Raw genomic sequence first — 23,729 nt, 5'->3', positions numbered from 1 at the left:
TGGTCCAGCACAAAATCACATTGTTTATGGTCAATGTAATGTAAATATGTGGACAAACAAAAACACAAACCTGTCACCCACCACATAACTGACCCTAAGATTTAAGGCAAGGTGTAGGCCATTTTCTTTATTCAAGAGTATGCTTAAATCCTTGGTGCTTTTAATACCATTATGGCTAATATGAGAATGTAATATAGGCTGAGAATATCACACTAGATAGCATTCTAGTGGCCAATATACAATGCACGGAGAAGTCTAGTGATCAAGATACTATCACAAAAACATTCAAGAGACCAATAAACAATACAAGACATTATAGTGACCTCTATACAGAGAGCAAAACAGACAACATTCTAGTGACAAATTTACAATACACAGAACTGTCTTTTAAAAAAAAAAAATGCTAGAATGCTCTCTGTATTGTATAAAGGTCACTAGATTTTTTCTTGTGATAGTAACTTGATTACTAGAATGGTCAGTAAATTGTATATTGTATAGAATGCTCTCTATTTTGTTTGTTGGTTAGTAGAATGCTCACAATTTGTACATATGTTGCTAGATGGCTGTCTAAAGATCACTGTAATACATTGTATACTGTATAGAGATCGCCAGAAAGCTCTTTGCATTGTATATTGAACAATATAAATTTCTGTTTGTTGTACAGAGGTCACCATGAATCTCATATTGTACAGAGGTCATTAAAATAGTTTCTACTTTGTCAGATGGGGCTGGTATGTGTTGTATCTGATAATAGCTGTGCATAGTTTTTGTTATGCCCATTGTTTCATTGTGGCACGCTGGTAGAAATCCTGGACTATTTGCTTGTGTTTGCCTCCTAGGCTCAGCTAGCCTCTGTTGGAGACATTTTTATTTAAATGTATCATTGTAGCTTATTGAATTTTATATTGCTTCATTCACTTAAAAAAAAAAGTACCAATAATTTTGCATTCTTCTTTAACAATGGCACCACCAGCAGCCAATATAGCTCCAGAAACACCTGAAAATATACATAAAAAGCACATTTCAGCGATCTAGCACTACATCACCAAATGGCAAAATGCTTTGGAATGTTCATTATTTCACTATGTTCATTTATTTTTAAACATTACACTTCCATTGTTGCATTGTATCTGACAGGGGGAGATGTATCAAACCTTTCAGAGAGAAAATGGAGACGTTGCTTAAAGAAACAATCAGTCATTTCACAGACTGTTAGACAAAGGACAGTTAGAAGCTTTGGGCAATTTCTCCATTGTGTCTCTCTGCAAGGCTGGATACATCTCCCCTTGGCTTCTTTTGTGACTACTTACTCCCCCTCTCATTAACCCTTGCAATAACCAGTAGAAAAATGTCAAATAGAAATATACATTTAATATGAAATATCACATGTACCTTTCCAAATACATTTTAAGAGATATTAAATAACATTACTACTTTATTGTTGGTCAGAATTTTACAGCCCAGATGCTTCTGACTAAAGCAGTGATTCCCAACCTCGGTCCTCAAGGCACACTAACAGTCCTGGTTTTAGTGATATCCATGATTGTGCACAGATGTTTAAATCAATATAACTGAGGTACTAATTAAGTCACTTGTGCTCAAGTATGGCTATCCCTAAAACCTGGACTGTTAGTGTGCTTTGAGGACCGTGGTTGGGAAACCCTGGACTAAAGTGTCTATTCTTGTACAGATGCATTGTACCAGAGGACAACTAGGGGTACATTTACTAAAGTGAGAGTTTTTAGAAGTGGAGATGTTGCCCATAGTAATCAATCAAATTTTACTTAACATTTAACTAGTTAAAAGCTAGAATCTGGTGCTATGGGCAACGTCTCCACTTCAAAAAAACTCTCATTTTAGTAAATTTACCCCTAAAGCTGCATACACACACAACGATTTTTTCAATGATTATCGTTAAACGATATCGTTTAACGATAATTGATGGCAAAAATCGTTCACTTTCTGAGTCAAACGATGAACGATTATTGTTCATGCGTGTTCACGTTTGTAGTTTGTCGTTTGTAGTTTGTCGTTCAGTCAGACTTGTCAACTCATCGATTTTCATTAAGGGAATATGCAAAAATCGTTTGTAGTTCATAAAAATCGTTCATGACATAGTAAATGAACAACTTTAGTAAACGATTTTAGTAAATTTTTTCAAGGGAAAAAATCGTTTACTCAAATCGTTCATTAAAAAAAATCGTTGTGTATGTATGCAGCTTAAGGGTCCTTTACACCGCAAGAACCATAGGAAGTTCTGATTTTTCTTGGACACCAATCCTTGCAAATATTATGGTATTTCTCCTTCATAAAATAAATTCACTTGTGATATATAGTATGTGATGTCCACAGGCTATAACATGTTTACAGAAAATAATAATAAAACAAAAAGCATAAATGAGAGTTACTGTTTCATTGAAAGATTTGAAGAGTGATCTGTAGAAGACTGTGTTGTTACCCGAATACCCGATCCATAAAGTGAATCTCTATTATCAACTAAGTGAAAAACGAGGCTCACTTGTGCCCTGATCTGCACTTGGCAAGGAAAGCCTCACCATCCGCTCAACTAAGGCAACTATAGTACAAGCCCCACAGTTCTATTATATGGCCTACAAATCCATATACACATAGCTGTGACAATGGATGCATTTGTGCAAAAGTAGATACATGGCATCACAAAAGGGTTTTTCCACTGAGCTTCTGCACTTACAGAAATACCCATTCTTCTTGCCTGCCCATGTATTCTTTAATAATAAATGTGCAACTCTTTCAATTTGACTGTCACTTGACACAGGGCCTAACACAGAGATGTCCGCTAATGCCATCGCAGCTGTGATCCTGCACGCAGCTGCTGTGAGAAAATTTGCAAACATAGGCAAACGCAGGGGGGGTTTCCATCTGCCTGGAAACCCCCCTCCCCAGCCCACACCATGACCACAATAGAAATAGTAATATAATAGATTGTTACTAGTACTGCATGTTCTTCTCAGTATCACAAATAAAATAATTAGCACTACCTGTGGATCTTTTAACATGTATCAGCCAGTAATGAATAACCTTTGCACCAACTAGAAGATCTGGAAAACATGCACTGTTAGAGATGCACTGCTATAGAGCCCAATATGTACATATATGTCCAGGGCAGTGCTAGGATCTTATTCTGTTCCTCCAGGCTCCCGAACTTGCTCCAATGCTCTGGAATGGTGCTCACATCTAAAATAAATACCTCAGGCAGGATGGCCCTACTGACGCATCTAATGGCTTACTGTGATCACTGGTCCTATGTATGCTGGAATTATTACACACAATACACTTAGTATGATGCTTATTAAAGCTGGTTAAGTACTAATTCTGCCCTCTTCATTGACAGGCCACACTCGCTCTAAAATTAAGCATTTGGAAACCCCCCTCTGGAAATCCTGCATTGCCACGGGCAAATGTCGCAGATGCTGGGGAATGTCACCCCCTGTTGCATTTGCGATCCCAGCATTGCAAAGGAGGTCCCAGTCTGGGATCACCATCGCAACCAAAAGAGGTCAATGGTCTCAATGGTGGACGGTGCCGGTTGGCCGGACAGCTAAGTAAGCCTCAGCTTACTCAGGCTGGCCGGCTTGCGAGCCCAGCAGACTGTGTGCGTCCATGCAGTCTCTGGGCTGCCCACTTCCGGGAAACGGGGCGGAAAAGCCTCGTTTCCGGGAACACCGGCTGACCCTACCCCCGCACCGCCCCTTAAATGCCTCTGCCTGTCAATCAGGTAGAAGCATTCAAGGGCTTGCGAGCGTGTTAGCAGGACCCATTCTACACACGTGCAGAATGGGTCCTGCGCATGCTCATATTCCCGATAATCGGGAATCTGCGTTCAGCAGTGCACTTGCGTGCTCTGCTGAATCAAGCCCTGAGACGCCCACTTGAGGCTGTGCAAATCCAAACATCTGTGTACAAAGATGCAGCTTCCGCCACAGATCATTTGATTATCAAATTTTTGCGGAACCCTATGGCTACTCAGAATGGACGAGGAAACTGAGACGCCTGAGACACTTTCACTATGTGCGGGATCGCAGATGCAGGAAGTGACATGCCCCAAAAAACGGTCATGACTCGCCTGTGGTGTTTACTACCACTCCCCGTTACCTCCCCCAAATGCTCCCTGGCTGCCAATCAAGAAAAGTAAAAAGTCGCAGCCAACGATTACGGAAATGTACCTTGTCGGATGCGCAGTGTGACTTAGACGCATGCTGGGTATACCGATAATCGCTCAACTGCGTAATTATCGACATAGTGTACATCTATGAATTAGGCCAATAGGCTCTCAGCAAAGTCAAATACCAACTAAACTATTCTGATGTAAGTATCTAAAGTCAATACACAGTGTGTTATTATAACCATGTATATTTACCAGAAGATTGGTTTAGAGCGCTGTTTGTTAAGTTCACAATGCAATCCACAGCCTGATCAGTGATGTTACCTTTAATTAATTCTATTTTCTTTCCAAAATCTGTGAAGTGAGTGCAAGTTGCCTAAGAAGAGCAGAAAGTAATTATTTGCACAACGTATAGTAGTAACACATTAATCTAAAATACAAATTGATCCAAAATGAAAAGTCCTATTTTAACAATCACAAATAAATTGATAAAAGCTTCCATACCCTAACAGCAGTAATCCACAGAGGTATTTTACCAGTAATCCTCCTTCTCCCAAATTAAACACTAGCATGGGTCCAGTGCGGTTCCTAAGAATCCAGGTAGTTGGGAGATAGATAGTTGTCCTATTGGGGCATTCCGACATCTGATGTTTCTCCCTCTAGTGGTGCTTTGCCACATAGCAGCTGTATATTATAGATAGGGGAAGGGGGAGCTGGTAAGGTGTATCCAGAGCACTGATTGGTTGCTACACAACTGGGGCCCAAATTCAGTTAGGTGCGAAAATGGACGATTTTATCACTGGCGATAAAATCTGACATTTTCGCACATAATTGAATCGGCCCTGGGTGTGTAGAGAGCAAAGATTGGTCAGTTTACACCTCAATGTCTTGAAATAGACACATTTCTAAATTCTAGCCCCAGGAGAATCAGGTATATTTAGAGAAAAAATATTCTCTCACTGGGCCTGATTCAGTACCAATCGCAACTGCGATCGCAGCTGCAAATTCGCACGGACCGCAGCTGCGAAAATATGCTAATGCCTGCCAAAGCTCAGCTGGCATAGAGATGCCCACTACTGCTTTCTCACATCCATCCAATGTCGCTCTTCTGTGAAAACATCGGTATCATCGATGCACATTGGCCCGTCAAGCAGCATTTGCAATAGATCTGACCAACCGCAGACAATGCAAGTCTCTTCGCACTTGGCGAGCTCTCATGCTGCGTATGGCAAACGCAGTGGCTAATTTATGCACACCCAGGAAATGGCGTTCAAACGGACAGACACGCCTGCGCTCTTTTAACCACCCTCTCGTCACCACCCCCAAATGCTATCAACCTTTCACTCACTTTGTGATGGATTCCCTGTACCTCCGTAGTCGCAGTGCAATAACGGCAAATGCACAGTGTGGCTTATATGCATGCACACAATGGCAAACAATCGCTCGATTTGCATTCGTAGTTGAACTTGCGATCAGTACTGAATCAGTCCACTAAATGTAATGTTGTGTCTGTTTCTACAGAACAATGGTATATTCCAGAATATTGATAATGCCCACCAAGATGTAGTAATATTTTCTAATAAACCATCAGTAATGTTATTTATTACTAATATGAGCTAAGACACAAAAAATAATGTGATGATTACAGCCAGAATCAATGGCTCCCACGGCAGTGTGTGATGGGACATATCTTAGCCAGAGAGGACGGTGGGGGGCAGAGCAGGAGACAGATGGAGGGGATCCGGCATTTGCCGAATCTGAAATACCGATCGCATATAATCACTTATGGCATGTATATTTCTAATTTCTGTCAACTTTCTATTATGATGATAATCTTTAATTTTGAATCTAGTTTCAGGTTCCTTGTACACTAGTAATTCTCCCACATTTATGAGATTAAAGGGTTTATTTAGTAAAGGGAGAAATTAACAGATTTAGGGGCCTATGTATCAAAGCTGGATGAGAGATAAAATTGAAAAAGTATTAACCAATCAGCTCCTGTCATTTTTCAAACACAGCCTATAAAATGTAAGTTATAAGCTGATTGGTTGGTGATTTATATCTTACAATTTTATCTCTCTGCAAGCTATGATACATAGGCCCCTTAGGGATTTTGCATATTTAACAAAGCCAGTAGAGTGCGATGACCATTACTAGATATCACTTTCAAAGTTCATCACAAGGGCTCTAATGTAATAGCTGGTTATTGCATATTTAAAAGAGCAGCAGCTGAGCAAATAGGTGACCCGGCAAAGCCGGAACGCACATGCTCAGAGGGGATGTTGACTGGCTGGCGATGTGGTAAGTTACTCTTTACCTGCTGCCTACTCGCTCATTTGCCCTGGCAATTTTTTTTTCAGTAAATAGCCCATAAAAATATTTTCTATTGATGAGATAAGCAGCCGATAAAATATAAGGGCTGTGGGCCTGATTCAGACCCGCTCACAAATTGCGGCTGCTCGCTGGCAAAAAGGGCCAGATATTTAAATTAAGCGCTCGCACTGCGTCTCGTAAGGCCACCCTCTATGTCTTAGCGAGCCCCGGCAATAAGCGCTCGCTAGTGTATAAAGACGTCCTCTTGCCACTCGCAACACACATCATCTCCGGTATTTGTAAGGATTAATCGGTAACATCGAGAGCCATCGGAGCTGCTCACAGCTTACCCTCCCACAGGCACCGCGAGCAGTTCAGGGTAAAAAACAAACAAGTGACGTGTGCAATGACGCTACTTTGCTAATTATGCACACCCATTAAACTCCATTCTACCGGTCAGACATGCCTGCATTCGCAGTACCACTCCCCCGTTCACAAGCACCTTCCCCTGTTACCACCCACAAATGGTGCTATCTGTCACTCATTCCACTGGGCTGTCTTTTCAGGGCGAGTGAGCAAAATCCGATCGCTTGTACTAGTTTGCGCACGCGCACTGCGACTTATATGCATGTGCAGACGGGCGACCATCGCTCAGAACGAGCGCAGCTTAGCGTCCGGGTCTGATTCAGGCCCTATATTCATGAAGCGGCAATAATAATAAAACCTGAAAAGAAGAGGTAACTTACAACAGCCACCACCTCGTAGATCTGGCCCTAGAACTCTGTGTGGCTAGTTGATAAATAGATTCCTAGATATTAAGAAAAACCGTGTCACTGCCACTTCTAGTACTGGAGAAGTCCTTGAACTTTTAAGCAAATTTGAATGATAATAGATTTTTCTTGTGCGATTTATTGATTTCTGTATAGATATCTCATACTCTGGAAAGAATTATGCGTAAGGTTCCAAAAACCAGAATGAAAAAAAGTTAATTATTGCATTACATATGTAATAATTTTGCAATGAATTGATGAAATGTGCAGTTTAATCTGCTACGGCATCGGTAACTACATTTGCGTTGAGAGACTTTTTCTTACATTAATTGTATTTACTGTTCTGTTTTTTTTGCTACTTTATCTTTATCAACCACTTTTTCCAATTTTCTTCTACAAAAATTGCTGTATAGGATGTTGGTCTGAGGGGTATAACTGCGGTGCATATTACTAGTTTAGGGCAGAATCTAAATACGAACCTACAAACCAATATATGCTTTAAAAGGTACCAGTGACTGACAACTGAAAGTTGCTGAACATGAACATTACAATTACCTGATAACTCTGAAAAAATATTAAATATTCTCTATAAGCATCCGGATCAAACACAACAATAATGATTTCAGAAAGGCTGCTCATTGTTGTAGGATCAGTTAGGTGCTCTTCAATGCCTTTCATAATCAATTTAATTGAGCTTGTGGGATCTAGATTAGCTGCTCCTGAAACATTGGGTACAAAACATTATACAATTAATTTCCTGTAAAGGACAAATAAACTTCTCACATACTGTAAGATTTGACAGGTGCGGTTCAGTTTTCGTGAAATACGAACACACCCGAACTTAGGGGTTTCCAGTCGAACTGAGTGCCAGTTCGGAATATCTGCAGTCAGTTTGGAACATAGGCCCTCATTCAGAGCCACTCGCTAGCGGCAGTACGCTCGTTCCGAGCGATGTTCGCACATCTGCGCATGCGTACGGATCGTTATACGCATGCGCGAACCAGTCAGTGCGCCCAAAATTCATGTGCTCGCAATATAGCGAATGCCTGCTATTTTGAGTGACAGAATGAGGCGTATGTGGGTGGTAACAGGGGAAGGTGCTTGAAAATGGGGAGTGGAGATCCGAACGCAGGCGTGCTTAAAGGTCAAAACGGGCGTTTTATGGGTGTGCATAATTAATACAGCAGCGTCATTGACCACGTCACTGGGTTATTTTATAGCCAGAACTGCTCGCAAGATTGTGGTAGCAAAAACCAACCACAAGAATAGCGAGCAGTTCATACGCTGGTCGATGTACTCGATTAATCTAATAAATAGCGGACATGACGTATGGTGCGTGCGGCCAGGGGGCGTTTTTAACAAATAAACGAGCGTATGTTTTGCTCGCTCATTCAGACTTAGAGGTGTGAACAGACTGCAATTTGCGAACTGATCATTTGAATAGCCACCCCTTGTTTTTGAACGAACGACCGCAAATAGCGAACGGCTCTGAATCAGGCCCATAGATTTTAAAACGGAACCTGGGTTTTGGATTGCATGTAAACAGGTAAAAAATTACATGATTTTAGCTGTTTTATTGATTTTTTATCAATTTCAATGGGGTTTTTTTTAATCGATTTTTATCGATTTTTAAGGAACCCAAAACGGAATCCAAACCAAAACACTTGAGGCTGGTTTTACCAAAACCAAAACACGATAATGAATTAGAACCAGAACCAAAATACAAGGGTCCGTGCACATCTCTAGTAGAAATCAAAAGCTGAATTTTATTGTTCAGTCTTAACTTGACTTTTGCAGTTAAAAATTATTTATTTACAGCCTTTACTTATTTTATGCTCCAGCTAGCTGTAGTCACCCCCACAATTGTAAGATAAAATTATGGTAATATAGGCTAAGTGCTTACATTACACAGCAGTTATATTTGCTGTGACATCAATGGCAGTGTTCATATTTTAATCCACTATTCTCTGTCAAAACTTAGTGTAGTATTTATAAACGCTAACATGACATTGATTTTATGAAAATAGCATTTTTCCAACTTGAAAATTGCAGTGCTCTTAAACCAGTGCAGTGACAGATTAGAATTAGCGGAGAACTGTTTTCCTGTCACAAAAAAAAAACTCTTCGAGCCAAGCTGCTTTTTTTTGATGGTTTTCAAAACGTGTGCTTTTCAGACCTCGATTGTAAGATTTACTATTCTGCAGTCGGTAGGATGAAATTTTAAACTGCAGCCAATGTGCTTTAGTTTAGCCCTATTATTTAGCTCTTACATTGTATGAGCATAGTGTTAGGCCCGCCAAGAGCCGCATGGGGGCCCGGGTAAAAGGGGGCATGTCCCTATCGCGGGAGGCATTGTCACGCCCCCTTAGGTAAAAAAGAAAAAGTTTTGTAGTGCGCGAAGTGGTGCTGCACGCTGGCGAGGGGGGCACAGTGAGGCCCTCAGCCCGGCGAATAACCAGTGGGGGGCGTAATCAGCTTGATCGCTTCCCCCACAGGCATAGGAGACTGTTGTGGCTGCTTCTTAGCTCAGTCTCCCAGTACAGCCTAGCACACAGCAGCGTGTGCTGGGCTGCTATGATGTAAGAAAGGGGGGGGGCAATGCCAGGCCCCACCAGCAAGCCCGGGCACCGGTAATTAGTACTCGCTCTCCCCCCCCTCTCGGCGCCCCTGCCAAGTGTACATCATCAGGAACAATCCACTATGGAAGCATGAAACATGATCACACCCACACCAAGAGATGACAGCTGCAATGCTGAGTAGCATTGATCCTCCTGTGTACCAGGGTAATTAATCTATTTGTTCCACCATAAGCAATAGAATACATAATAGTAGGAAAATACAATATATATTTGAAACTAAGCATTTTGTACCTGTTCCAATTGCTGGAAGACTGACGGTCCCCAAATCATTTTGGTTACATGCTTTAAGAGCTTTCTTTAGCGATTCCACAATGACTGGCGGCTTTACATCAATCAGGTGAATTATCTTTTGGCATTTAAGTTTTCCAGCTGAAGTTACAACACATCCGTCATTGGGCAGTTTGCCTGAAATACAGTATGGAGGAAAATGTCTCTAACATTTTCTCATGTAGCAATTTTGGGACATTCCTATAATATTATACAACATTTTGGCATCCTGTACATTCCCTCAATAGAGTGTTATGTCACTTATGTCATGTGATTGAGCTGAGGTAAATGGTCACATGGCCGCTATTAATGTGTGAGGGAACAATGCATGGATGCAAAAAGTGTCTGAATACAAATTGAGGTTAAAAAGTTTAGGTTACCAAAAACTGAAAAATAATGTCAATTTCATAATTCTAAAATTCATTGAACAATTTGTATTCATTAAACAATACAAAATATTAGAAGCAGCGCTGGTTACCTTGATGTATTTTTAAGAACAAAAATAAGTCATATTATCATAAAATAACCATATAAACCAGAGTTAAATGTATATATACTGACTCATTTGTTTAAAAAAAAACATATACTGTACATATCCTGAATAGGCATTCAGCAATTACAATGTGTCAGATACTTTGCACTTAATGAATACATGAAATGTATGGACAAGTCCTCACTTCTTATAAAGATATTGCATATTTAGTAGTTAGTAGTTCTTTACTTGACATAGAAACATCATTTACTGTACAGTAAGCAGTAATGGATGAATATCCACTAAGTCCAATAGCACACAAAGATTCAAATGTATCCAGCTAGAGTAGTTCCCACACCCAGTGTGCAGTTGGCATATCAGTCCTCCATTTATAGATGATAGATAGTACTGTTTGTATTGAAGATTATTGGTCGGTGCTGGGAAGGTCTTATGGTTGATCGACAAGTTGAACTATGAGTCCCAGTTTCCCTTCCTCTGTGTATCAAAAGGCCAGATAAAGTTAAACTGATCTCCTGTCTTGGCTGGAATGTAGAATGGAATCTAGCCATTCCACAATAGTACCTCTGAGGCACTCAAAACAATAGGCAGTTAGAGCCTCTGACATCACTATGTGTTTCTGACACATTTCACTTTTCAACATAACAGCTCTATTAGGGTTCAAGTAATGGATAAATAATTTACAGCTGTTCTGCAATAATGAAAAAGTGGCTTGCCTGACTATGATGCACCGCCAGGGGACTATTGAAGACTGGAAGAAGGTCTCATGGACTGCTGAGTCAAAATATGAAATATTTGGTTCATCACACAGGGTTGTTGTATACTGTCAAGAAGGCAAAAGGATGGTTCCTCTGCACACATTAGGAGAGGGGGATTAGAGCAGGTGGGAAGGTATTGGGTCATGGGGTCTATGGAGTGTAGAGATGAGGGGGTATATTTATTAAAAGTTAATTTTGGTCGATTTGGTTAATTTTGTGTTTCAGGGTCTAAATCAAACATTTACTAACATGATTTTTTTAACAAAATCTTTCAATGATGTAAAAAAATTATCTTTAAGTAAGTGTGTGATTGAGACCCTGAAACACAAAATCAACCAACATTCGTCCAAAAATCAAAAGTAATCAACTTTCATTACGTATACCCCTACATCACACATTTACTAACAGATGATTTTTGACATTGTTTAAAAAAATTGTCAAAAATCATCTATAATTAAATGTATGATTTAGACCCTGAAATACAAAATCGGCCAAACATTGACCAAAATTGACCTTTAGTAAATACCCCCAGGAGAGGGTAATTCAGACTTCATCCCCAGTGGTAGGGGTGAACCTAGAAAATGTGGGAATGCAGGTGAGAGTGGGTGGGGGACATGAGAGAGGAGATAGCATTGTGGATGGCAGATTATGGAAGTAAAGTTGGTGGCCAGGGAGGGGGAAATTAATAGCATCATTGATATCACAATGCTAGAGGAAGACTAGGTCAAGTAAGAAATCTCCGGAGTAGGATAAGGTCTATTAGGTGAGGACAAAGGAGGATGTAAAGAGAGCAGTTTGGAAGCAGCAGCAACCATGGGATTGCCATTGGGATATTGAAAGCACCCAGGATAAGAGATAGAAGGCCAGATGAGAGGAAGTAGGAATGCCAGGTGCAAAGATATATCGAGGAAGTGGGGGGAGGGACAAGGGTGTGGTAGATGACCGGCACATGAAGATGAATATGGTAGAAGAGGAGGAAAAGGAGAGAGATGGGTTCAGGTCACAGCATTTTGTCATTGTCGGTTTTCCAACTTAAACATATAGGTGAAGCATCATGTTTAAAGTTGTAAGGCCAACAGTGTTAAAATGCTGTACATCGCATTATTAACATGTTGGCATTCTGGATTTGAGCTCACCATTTCCCCATTTCCCCATTTCCCCATCATTGTCGACATTTTAACTCTCAAATTGCTCACTACATACCTCCAGTAAGCCAAGAGCATTTATCACAAGCACATGATTTTTATACAGACAGGGGTGGCCAAAGCGTTGATCGCGATCAACTGGTCAACCGCAGACACTCAACCCTGCACCCTGGAGTAGACCGATCAAACTTGGCGGGCCTGCACTGTGGCTGCTGCTGGACTGTTGTTGTCACCCACGACTGAGGGCAGAGAGGGACTGGGAGCTCCTCTTAGTCAGTATTCTGTGGGGGACTGGGGCAGTATGTTTTATTTTTTATGTGAGGGACAATATTTGATTTTCTTCTGGGGGGGCCAATGTGTGATTTCGGCAGGACAGTCCCCACGTCCCTTGCTGCGAGGTCACATCCCCTATTTTACATGCCATATCGCCTTTTTTTGCGCAGGCGCCTGTGGCACGAGCAAAAGTAGATACTCGTGGATCACAAAAAATTTTCAGCTCTAAAAGTAGATCACTGAACCAAAAAGCCTAGCCACCCCTGAAATAAGGGGATAAAGACCCCCCAAGCACTATAGTTGTGTGGTTGCTGAAAATAGACTCAATACAACTATGGGGGGGCCTTTGAGCTTATGAACTGACATCTTGATATCACTTAAGTCAGCCAATATCTTGAAGAATTTAACTTTGAGCGGTTTAATAAAATTATTAATAGTATATATATATATATATATATATATATATATATATATGACACAGTAAAACAAGTGAAAATCTAAATGAGAGGTAATCTGTGCAGTGAGGCAAATGTAATTTTGCACCATACATGTCAATTGTTATTATTATAAAAAGGTTGAATTATACTGAAGGCTCATAACAAGTGATGACAGACAAGTTGCCATTCTGTTCATACTTAAAAGTGCGCATTCCTCCTTTACAGGATCTCCCGCTGATTTGAGAATGACTTTGGATACACCTGAAATTGTATAAAAAATTAAAAAATTACTTTCTTGAAAGCTGTAAAGTCATTTTTAGAAGCTATTATACATTTCTATAACAATTCAATAACTCTTTCCAAGCCAGGGGTTTGGGTTGGTGCACTTATAGAAGCCCTGACCAGTTTTCACTATTTAGCACTGTGTCTGCTTCACCAGGAATAACCTTTTATTGTTTTCTTCACTCAAGCGGCTAGGGCTCTCTTTTGACCCCCACAGTTAAGCATACATTATACCAGGGCCGGCTCCAGGGGTAGCCGCGCCCTGTGCCGGATTCGTCCAAAGCGCCTACTAGTCACACCGAAAATGGGGGCATGGCCTAATTACCATGGGTCACACCCCCTAAGTGACATTATTTGGGGGCGTGCCCGCATCGCACGCCTCCCGTGTAACGTCAGGCTGGGGGTGAGCCCAGCACTCCGTGACTAGCTGGGATTCTCCCAGCCATCTCTTGGCACTGAATGGATGCTGCACGCATGCGCACAGCATCCATTCTGCTACTCCAGGGTCCGGCACCACCTTCCAACCAGACCACCCGCGGGACACTTCGGCCCATGGGTGGAACAGCAGGACAGTGCTGTCCCGCTGTAATTGGCATGTTGGGAGGGGTGCGCCCTAAATGGGGTGGTGCCCCTGTTCGACTGCAGTGGTCGAACACCCCAAGAGCCGTCCCTGCATTATACCTTTTTCAGTTATTTGCAAGGGCGTATCTATAATGGGTGTAAGGTGCATATGGGCCCCTGACCCTGATCCTTGCAATAATGCAAATACAGCAGGAGATAGAATGGGTGAAGGTGGCTACAACCCTCAATACCTGGACAATCTAATTACTGCTAACTTTAAATAAGGGAAGCTAACCTTATAATAAGAATGAAGAAAAAAACAAATAAAATGAGAAAGCGCTAATAGATTGAAAAATTATTATAGAAACATTTATTCCAAAATTGTGAATAAAAACATCTGAATACGAATGAATGACACTAATAACAATTGCTCGATTGACCGCTGAATCCACTAGTTTAGACACAAAGATGAATAATAATACGTTGTTCAAATGAATGTTACTATTGTAACAACTACTCCAAAATTGAAACTGTATCTTGTAAAACTGGTTGTAGCAATATCAGTTCCTGCTACAATATGAGAAACAGCGGGCGTTTCCTATGTTCAATAAATATGACAGCACACATCCCGATGTATAAACTGGATACATTTCAACTTATGAATTAGACATCAAAAATAGGGTTACAAATAAAAATATAAAAAATGAAAGTACTCATATCATATTGAAAGTGGATTTGGGAGTGCACTCACCACTAAAAATTCCTTGATCAGTGTTGAAAACTAACTGGTACATGCAATCAGCTGATATAGCTTGAAACCCAAGGAATCTGTGATACCTGTACTGCTCATATTTTACAAGCTCAGCTTAGCTAGCGACCAGGAGGCCGCACTAAAAAAAGGAAGCGGCCGCCCTCTTTCAGCGAGTGCGATCGCTTCTTGCGACCGCCTCTGAATGAGGGCCATAGTCTGGTGGCAGTCTTGTGGGCTGGTTTTCATTGACTAGTCGTGGCCCAATGAGTTAAGGGCATGATGCCGTCTTTGGACGGTGAGGACAGCCTTGAGGGCTGATATGCCTTGACTAGTCGTGGCCTAAGGGACAAGGGTGAGATGCAGCCTTTGGGCTGTTGAAACAGCCTTGAGGGCTGAGTTGCCTTACTAGTTGTGGCCTGTGGGCTGAAGGTGAGATGCAGCCTTTGGGCAGTTGAAGCAGCCTAGAGGGCTGAGTTGCCTTACTAGTTGTGGCCTATGGGATGAAGGTGAGACACAGCCTTTGGGCTGTTGAAGTAGCCTTGAGGGCTGAACAGACTCTGGTGTGAAGTACAAAAAGACATGGAGGTGCGCCGGTTTGACACTGACGGTGGTGCGCTGGATTGCGCACTTTGGGCCTTATTCAGAGCCGGACGCTATTTGCGGACGGTCGTTCAGGAAAAGGGGGTGGCTATTCAAATGACCCGTTCGCTCTTTGCGGTCTGTTGACGCCTCCATGTCTGAACGAGCGAACAAAACATGCGTCCGCTATTTTGTAAAAAACGCCCCCTGGCCGCTCGCATCATACGTCATGTCCGCTATTTAATAGATTAATCGAGTACATCGAACAGCGTATGAACTGCTCGCTATTCTTGTGGCTGGTTTTTCCTACCGCAATCTTGCGAGCAGTTCTGGCTATAAAATAACCAGGTGACGTGGTCGATGATGCTGCTGTATTAATTATGCACACCCTAAAAGCGCCCGTTTTGACCTTTAAGCACGCCTGCGTTCAGATTTCCACTCCCCATTTTCAAGCACCTTCCCCTGTTACCACCCACATACGCCTCCTCCTGTCACTCAAAATAGCAGGCATTCGCTATATAGCGAACAAACGATTTCTGCCCGCACTGACTGGTTCGCACATGCGTATTACAATCCGTACGCATGCGCAGATGTGCTAACATCGCTCCGAACGAGCGAACGGCTGCTTACGAGCGGCTCTGAATCAGGCCCTTTGTACGCTGAGGTGTGGCCTATGTAGCCGGGTTGACACTGGCGGTGGTGCGCTGGATTGTGCACTTTGGGCGCAGAAGTGCAACTAGTGCCGTCGGGTTGACACTGCCAGTGGTGCACTGGATTGCGCACTTTGGACGCTGAGGTGCAGCCTATGTCGCCTGGTTGACACAAGTTGCCAGATGTTGACAAGCACTTCAGGATAGGTAAGCGCACCGTGCCGCCTAGATGACACAAGCAGTACGATCAGATGGAACACGGACCTTGCCGCCTGGATGGAACAAACGGCAGTGGGTAAACACAGCAGAACTGGACTCTGGAACTCGACTGAACAACAGGAGACTGGAACAACCGGAAGCACGAGAAACTCTATCACCGGCATCGAAGCAGTGCAGACAGAAGCAAGATATGAATTCCGAAGCCAATCCGGAGCAACCCCAGAATGACAGACAGGAGATAGGTAGAGTCTCAACGAACGCTAGACCAGCATTCGGCTCGCACAACATTAGCGGTGCGGCGGCTTGTGACACTGATGCATTTCTCAACCTGTATAGACTGGATGTTTCTTCCGAGGAAAACACTTTTATTGAACACAGGGAGCAGCCTGCTGTTCCTCATATGACATATTGTAGCAGGATCTGATATTGCTACATCCAGTTTTACAAGATACAGTTACAATTTTGGAGTAGTTGTTAGAAATGCATCAGGAGGTGTATGACACACCCTTATGCATTTGCAATTCCGGCGCACTGCGACGGAGGTCACAGGCTGGGATCACCATCGCGACCATCGGTGGTCAATGGTGGATGGCGCCGGGGCTCCGGCCAGCTGAGTAAGCCTCAGCTTACTCAGGCTGGCCAGTGTGTAAGCCCAGGACACTGCGTTGATCAACGCAGATCCTGGGCTAGCCACTCCTGGAAAACGGGGCGTACATGCCCCCGTTTCCGGGAACGGCGGCCGCTCCCGGCACCGTTCCTTAAATGTCTCAGCCTGTCAGTCAGGCAGAGGCATTCAAGGGTTTGCATGCGACTACATAGGACCCATTCTGCACACTGGCAGAATGGGTCCTGCACACGTGTAGATTCTCGATAAGCAGGAATCTGCGATCAGAAATGAACTTGCATTGACTGCTGAGTCAGGCCCAAATATGCAGCATCATTTGCAGATCAGACTATTATCAGCCTTCTGGGTAACCCTATGTTCACGCAGGATGACCGCGGGAACTGAGATCCCTAAGCAATTTTTACTTTGTACGGGATTGCAGTCACAGAGACACACCCTGAAATTGGTCGAAATATATGTGTGTTTAAGTCGCCACTGCCCCATTGCCACCCACAAACGGTCCGTGTCTGTCAATCACTTCGCAAATAAATCCACATAAAGTGCGAGAACGAAGATGAAACGAGACCCATGCGCAGTGTGACTCATACACAGATTACCGATAATCACTTAACTGCATGTTAAAGTGAAAAAATATATGCTAAGAATATTTAACCATATATTAGTTAGACATCACTTAAATAAGCAGCCCTTCCTAATATCCACTGCTGCTTAATTGCCTCAGATGTCCTACAGGTGAGATTCGCACCACATCTTACCAATAAGTACCGGGCCTGCTGCGTGTATGTTGGATATTTTACCTACAGTATTACCTACATTACCTATTATCTATCCTTAGCAATTAAACAATCAAAGTCGGATTTGTGTTATTATAAAAATGGAAAATGAACATATTAATTATGTATGGTTGAATACAAAAGGAAAGGTATTAAACCTTATAGACTCCATCTTGTTTGTCTATACTAAGTAATGCTACCGTTGCCATAGTTGTAAGTTGAATGTTTTTGTTTTTATTCTAGTAAATTGGAGAATAAATTGTGTTAAACATAACATATTTTGTGAACAAATTTAAATGTTGTTATTTAAATTTCCTATTGTGTTCACATAATTATCTGCTCTGAGCTGCTGATATCAATAGTGGGTGTTTTGTCCTTGACGTTTTAGCTTATATTTATGTAGTTGAGAGGAACATAAGAAAAATTAGTATAATGCTAATGGAGAAAAAGACACATCACAGGCGGGATGTGATGCATTGAGCTGCCAGCTGCCCTTTGCATGTATGCTAGTGTTGGTAACAGGGCTGGATTAAGGGGGTGGGCGACAGGGGCGGTTGTCCCTGGGCCCCCACACATGGAGGGGCCCCCACTAGCAGCGGTGTGCTGTCTGCACCCGCCGCTAGTGTCCCCTCCGCTAGTGTAGTGTAGACCGCAGTGAGCGCAGTCCACACTACACAGTGACATACACACAGCCGCCGGTGGCAGCTGTGTGTATGTTACAGCAGCTGATGAGAGTCAGACAGACTCTCATTGGCTGCTACGTCAACTGAGGGAGCCGGCTGGAGCTCACTTATGAGCTCCGCCTTCCAGCTCCCCCCGCAGCTGGTGATGATGGGAGAGACGTCATGATGCTGACGTCTCTCCCAACTGTACAAAAGAAGAGCCGGGACTCGGAGCAGACAGCGGCAGTCGCATCAGGAGCGGGGATTCGGGTAAGGTCCCGCTTCTGCATTCATAACAAAAGTAACGACTTACGTTTGTTATGAATGATTGGGATTATTCCCTAATGTGAAAGTGATTTTGTACTGTTACAAATAAGGTGTATGAATTTTTTAGAACATACTACACTATATTTGTTTTTTTTCTTCTTTCCACCCACTTCTGAGCTGGATACTCATGATATAATGATATAATAATAAACTACCCGTCAATAGGAAGACTCTCCCCTCCTCTCAACATATAGAAACATCATTATTCTCTAAATAAGAACAATAAAGAAGATATGTTTTATTGAAATAACATTGTGGAATAGAAAAGGATTTATTGACTTCTATCCTATGGTATTTTTATTTCATTTTTATTGTGAATTTTTGAGCATCCATAGCGCCTGTATATGTTTTGTTATTTTTTATATTTATTGTCTTCTAAACAGTAGGGGTACTGTTATATAAATCAGAATAGGTTGCAGGTGGAAAGGGTGCCAACACACCTCCGTCTTCTCACTATTTTGAATTATTGAGAGGCAGTTGCATAATATCAATGTAATATATAGAGAGAGAATTAAGTGTTTTGAGAATTATGATTTGTATTGGTAAAACAAATATAGCTGATTTTCTGTTAGGTTATACAACCATTGTGGAATGTTAACAAGACCTACTGTACTTCTCCAACCAATGAAATCTTTATCTTTTTCTCATGTAGTTACTGAAATTGCTATTGTTAGCTCACGCAGGTGTCGATAAGACCAAGGTTGAGAATCTTGAAGTTGACAATTAAAGAGAAATAACTTAATTGATGTAATGAGCTGAGGATGGCGGACTCAAAGACCAATCATCGACAGACTGAATTGAAGTGATGCTCTATGAATAATAATGAATATGCTTAGTTAGTCTGACAGTGAATAGAGATGTTAGGGAATTTTATGGAAACCTCAGTAAATGTGTTTATGACTTGTGTTGTGACACGAAGGTCTGGCTTGCACGCTGCTTTATTGTTAGATTTTTTCTTATGAATACTTGGAATAAACCTTCAACTACTTAATTTCTCATGTGCGGACATACAGTTATTAATTACACTCCAATATGTATAAACATCACCATTGTGTCCATCTTTGAATCAAGCTGTATGTTCGGCATTTCTTTATGTTTATGGTACAAAATGTATCTTCAGCAAAAAAGTTTTCATAACAAAATAATTTCTCTAGAGCTGTAACTACTCACCAAAGTTTTGGTCCAATGTTGCATTGTTTAGGTTTATTATGGCGTGTGTATTCTCATTGGTGATGTCCCCCTGCTTTACCTTCACAAAAGTGTCACCCACAACCACTTCACACATGGCCATTGCCTCCCTTCATATAAAAGACTTTATTGTCCGATTTTGAACCTAACACAATAAAATAAATGTAGAAAATATAGAAGAGCTTAAGTTGGTGACATTTGGAACTAAATTGTATTTAGTCTTAACCATTAAGCTGTGCGATTTCCACAATATGCCATCATAGAGCAGTCAGGTTTTGGAAAGTAGCCTGCAAGCATTGCTGTGGATGCTACGGTCATAGCTTTGATTACCGGGACTTCTGGCCCCACCCCTTGACATGACATCATGCTCTCAGGGGGGCGTAGCCGGCACAGGGTGTAGAAAAGTCCTGTTATGGCCCTGTAAAATGAGTTCAGCTTTAAAATAGTAACATTTGCACCAGAAAGATGTCGGGGGGGCCTATGATCGAAGGCGTATCGGGATGTAGTCTGGAAGCCGACGGTCTAAATGCCGACCGCCGGCTTCCAGACTGCTTCATCCCAACTAGGGACGAATGACAGGCATCTAAATCTAGATGCCTGTCATTTGCCCGACGTCGGGAGACCGGCGCCCGGCATCCTGATCGAGCGAATGCCGGGCGCCGCAGCGGACAGCCACGGGGGGGGGGAAGGATTAGGTTTAGGGCTCCAGGGGGGGACTTAGGGTTAGGCACCCCCCCAGGAGGTTAGGGTTAGGCTAGGGGGAGGGAGGGTTAGGCACCCCCGGGGTGAGGTTAGGGTTAGCACCCCCCCGGGGGACTTAGGTTTAGGCAGCAGCGAAGGAGGGGTTAGGTTTAGGCACTTAGAGGGGGGGTTAGGGTTAGGCACAGGGGGGGAGGTTAGGGTTAGGCACCCCTAAGGAGGGTTAGGTGGGTTAGGTTAGTAAATACTTACCTTTAGGCAGGGCTGCCATTAGAAATTATGGGGCCCGGGACTGACAAAGTAGGCAAGGCCCCCCCCCTCGGGAAGGGAAGGGGGGGTATGGTAGAGGTGGGTGGAGATACACCAGGAGTGGTACACCAATTTGTTTAAAAAGCTGCAAATGACAGGGGTGGCTATCAGGACTAGTAGGGGGACATGGCAGGGGTGGCTGGCAGGACTAGGAGGGGGACATGGCAGGGGTGGCTGGCAGGACTAGGAGGGGGACATGGCAGGGGTGGCTGGACTAGTGGGGGAAGCACAGTGCAGAGAAGTCTGGTTGGACTGGGGGGGGGCAGGACAGGGAAGGCTGGTAGGACTAGAAGGGAGACAGGGCAGACTGGCTGGACTAAGGGGGAAGTACTGGGCAGGGATGAATGGCTGGCTGGACTGGGGGGGAGCACAGGGCTAACTCAGGGATTATGTTACAATACTGGTAGTGTACCTGTAGAATTTCTTCAGCTGCGCGCTAGCGCAGCCAGCCCACCAGAGTTGCAGCCGGCTGAAGAGATAGAGCAGAGAGAGAGGGGGCCCGGGTGTGGCTCTGCCAGTAGTGCTGCACCGGCGGCGGCATTCTAATATGGTGCTGGTCGTGAGCCAATCACAGATCGCGGACCGGCAGCCAATCAGGAGCGGCCGCTCCTGATTGGCTGCCGTTCTGAGAGCTCTGGCTAGCTCGCGGCTGTGCACCATACATACATGCCGCTGGCGATGTATGGCAAATGTACCTGACTTCCGGCGCAACACCGCTGCGTCCGGGCCCCCCTCTCTTTCAGCTCTCTCCGGGCCCGGAACTCGAGGCCCGGCAGTCCCCCCCTGATGGCGGCCCTGCCTTTAGGACGATCGGGATTTCCTCCTTTGTCAGGTAGCCGCTATCGGGAATTGAACCGCCGGATGGCCAGCAGTAATACATATCACACCTGGCGTATCTTTAGGGTCCTGAAGGGCCCACACAGCTCACCCTGCACCCAATGCTTTATTTATCTTCTGCCCTTCCTGCTGGCTGTGTCTTGTTCCCGGTATTAGCTTAGGGAAGATGGCGACGGCTATAAATTTCTGTAGTAAATCTCCAGAAATATGTCACCAGCGCCATATTTTCTAAAACAATGGTAGAAATATGTAAGTGCGCAAAATACTTTGGCACAGTGCCTTTGTATTCTTAGTGGGCTGCGCAGTTGCCAGTGCCAATATTTTTTTCCAGGGGAGAGGGGACCCACAGACTACTGCACACAGGTCCCCTCCTGCTCTAAAACGTACCTGCCGATGATAGCATGGAAAAAACACTGAGATGTGGCTTGAGAGTGTTAGTAGTAAATGCTAAAGTCGAATCACCATATTGGTACACAATATACAGTAATAATGTAATGACATCCTACACACAAGAGAGATTATTGTCTGGACAATTAATAATCAGTGCAAAAGTTACTTTTTTACTATAACTATTTATTAATTAAAATACAAACAACTATCTGAGGGACACTCCCCTTTCTGTTTTTTTGTTTAGTATGACCAAGAGATTGAGAGATTTGTTTGCATACTGACCATGAGTATGCAGCGTGCATAGTTGCATACACATCTTTGAAGCAGAGCAGGAGCCCAGCGATCAGCTGACCAGAGTCACAGAGGAGGTCACTGGATCACTGGTCCCTGGGTGCAGGTAAGTGGCGTTTTTTACTTTTTTTTTTTTTACTGTGATCAGCCTGTGGTCTATTTAGACACCAAATGAGAAGAAAAGAAGGGCTTGTGGCTGGGGCACTCTTAAATTAGATATTCACATAAGGTATAAGTTTAAAATATAACTTTTAATAAACACAATTTAAAATTGCAAAGGGACACATGCTACACAGAAAATTAATTTTACAAAAAATTATTATTTAAAGATAATACTTTATCTATGAAGTGGTGAAAATATTTGAACAAATCTCCTACGACTTGTAAAGTTACTCTGTATATTATACCAATTCGATGAAAGTCTTGTATAGGAAGATAGGTACCCTAATAACATATTAACAATGTGATGTTCTAATTATTCATACCAATGAATGTGTGGGAACAAAGATATACTGTATAAATACTCTGCTGTGTCACCACTCTGTCCCAATCCACCTCCTTGTTTATAAACCTACAGTACCTGGTATTCCCAGGTGGTCTCCCATCCAAGTACTAACCAGGCCTAATGCTGTATAGCTTCCAAGATCAGATGAGATTGGGCACAACCAGTATGGTATGGCTGTAGGTCTGTAGTCACTGGGGAATGGGGAATCCCCTTTTCCCCTGTCTATTTAGACACACCAGGCTGATCACAGGCGCCGGCTCCTGACACTGCTCTGCCTGTCAGAGCAGAGCTGGAGTAGGTGCGTTATTATCACAAGGCTACCTCCGTTATAGTTTTACATTTACGTTTTAGTAAATTTGACTACATCACTTTTCCCACTACAAGTGCTGGAAATGCAGTCTGCTTACTAAAAAAATGGGTTTGGAGAAGAAATTTGCAATTTCTCCTTCAATTGCCAACTGATATATTTAGGTGATACTAAAATAATGTGAAAAGGGTACGTAAACACCAGTTTTCACATTTTTTAGTAGAGAAAATATTGATAAATATGCCCGATAGAAATTGTTATCATACATGTTTGATTACTCACTGGGAAATTCCACAGTACAGCAGACACTCCCTGACTGTATTTTATATGACAGTAGACTCTAAAGGGTCTATTTACTAAGCTGTGTTAGGAGATATAGTGAACGGTGATAAGGTACCAGCCAATCAGCTCCTAACTGCCATTTTTCAAACACAGCCTGTGACACGGCAGTTAGGAGCTGATTGGCTGGTACCTTATCACCGTTCACTATGGGCCTGATTCAGACCCACTCGCGAGCGGCTGTCCACTCGCAAGTGGGTCG

The 23,729-nt window shown here is 42.9% G+C and overlaps 1 protein-coding gene and 1 pseudogene across 1 annotated transcript in view; both read right to left on the bottom strand.

The window, feature by feature from the left end:
• Nucleotides 1-19,947, bottom strand: part of LOC148453525 (protein mono-ADP-ribosyltransferase PARP15-like) — a 48,348-nt gene extending 28,401 nt beyond the window's left edge. Inside the window, exons 1-6 of the mRNA XM_088462010.1 lie at nucleotides 19,833-19,947; nucleotides 13,432-13,494; nucleotides 10,095-10,268; nucleotides 7,780-7,943; nucleotides 4,397-4,517; nucleotides 935-997 (exon numbers count right to left, since the gene is read on the bottom strand). Of these exons, the coding sequence (XP_088318136.1) occupies nucleotides 935-997; nucleotides 4,397-4,517; nucleotides 7,780-7,943; nucleotides 10,095-10,268; nucleotides 13,432-13,494; nucleotides 19,833-19,947 (700 nt within the window). The remainder of the gene's footprint in view (nucleotides 1-934; nucleotides 998-4,396; nucleotides 4,518-7,779; nucleotides 7,944-10,094; nucleotides 10,269-13,431; nucleotides 13,495-19,832) is intronic.
• A 2,997-nt stretch (nucleotides 19,948-22,944) lies between these two features.
• On the bottom strand, nucleotides 22,945-23,063 carry LOC148453524 (5S ribosomal RNA; annotated as a pseudogene).
• Nucleotides 23,064-23,729: the final 666 nt, after the last annotated feature.

The sequence above is a fragment of the Taudactylus pleione genome, unplaced genomic scaffold (assembly GCF_031769625.1).
Source record: "Taudactylus pleione unplaced genomic scaffold, aTauple2 ptg001137l, whole genome shotgun sequence".
Lineage (NCBI taxonomy): Eukaryota > Metazoa > Chordata > Amphibia > Anura > Myobatrachidae > Taudactylus > Taudactylus pleione.
This window is presented reverse-complemented; position numbering and strand designations above follow the sequence as displayed.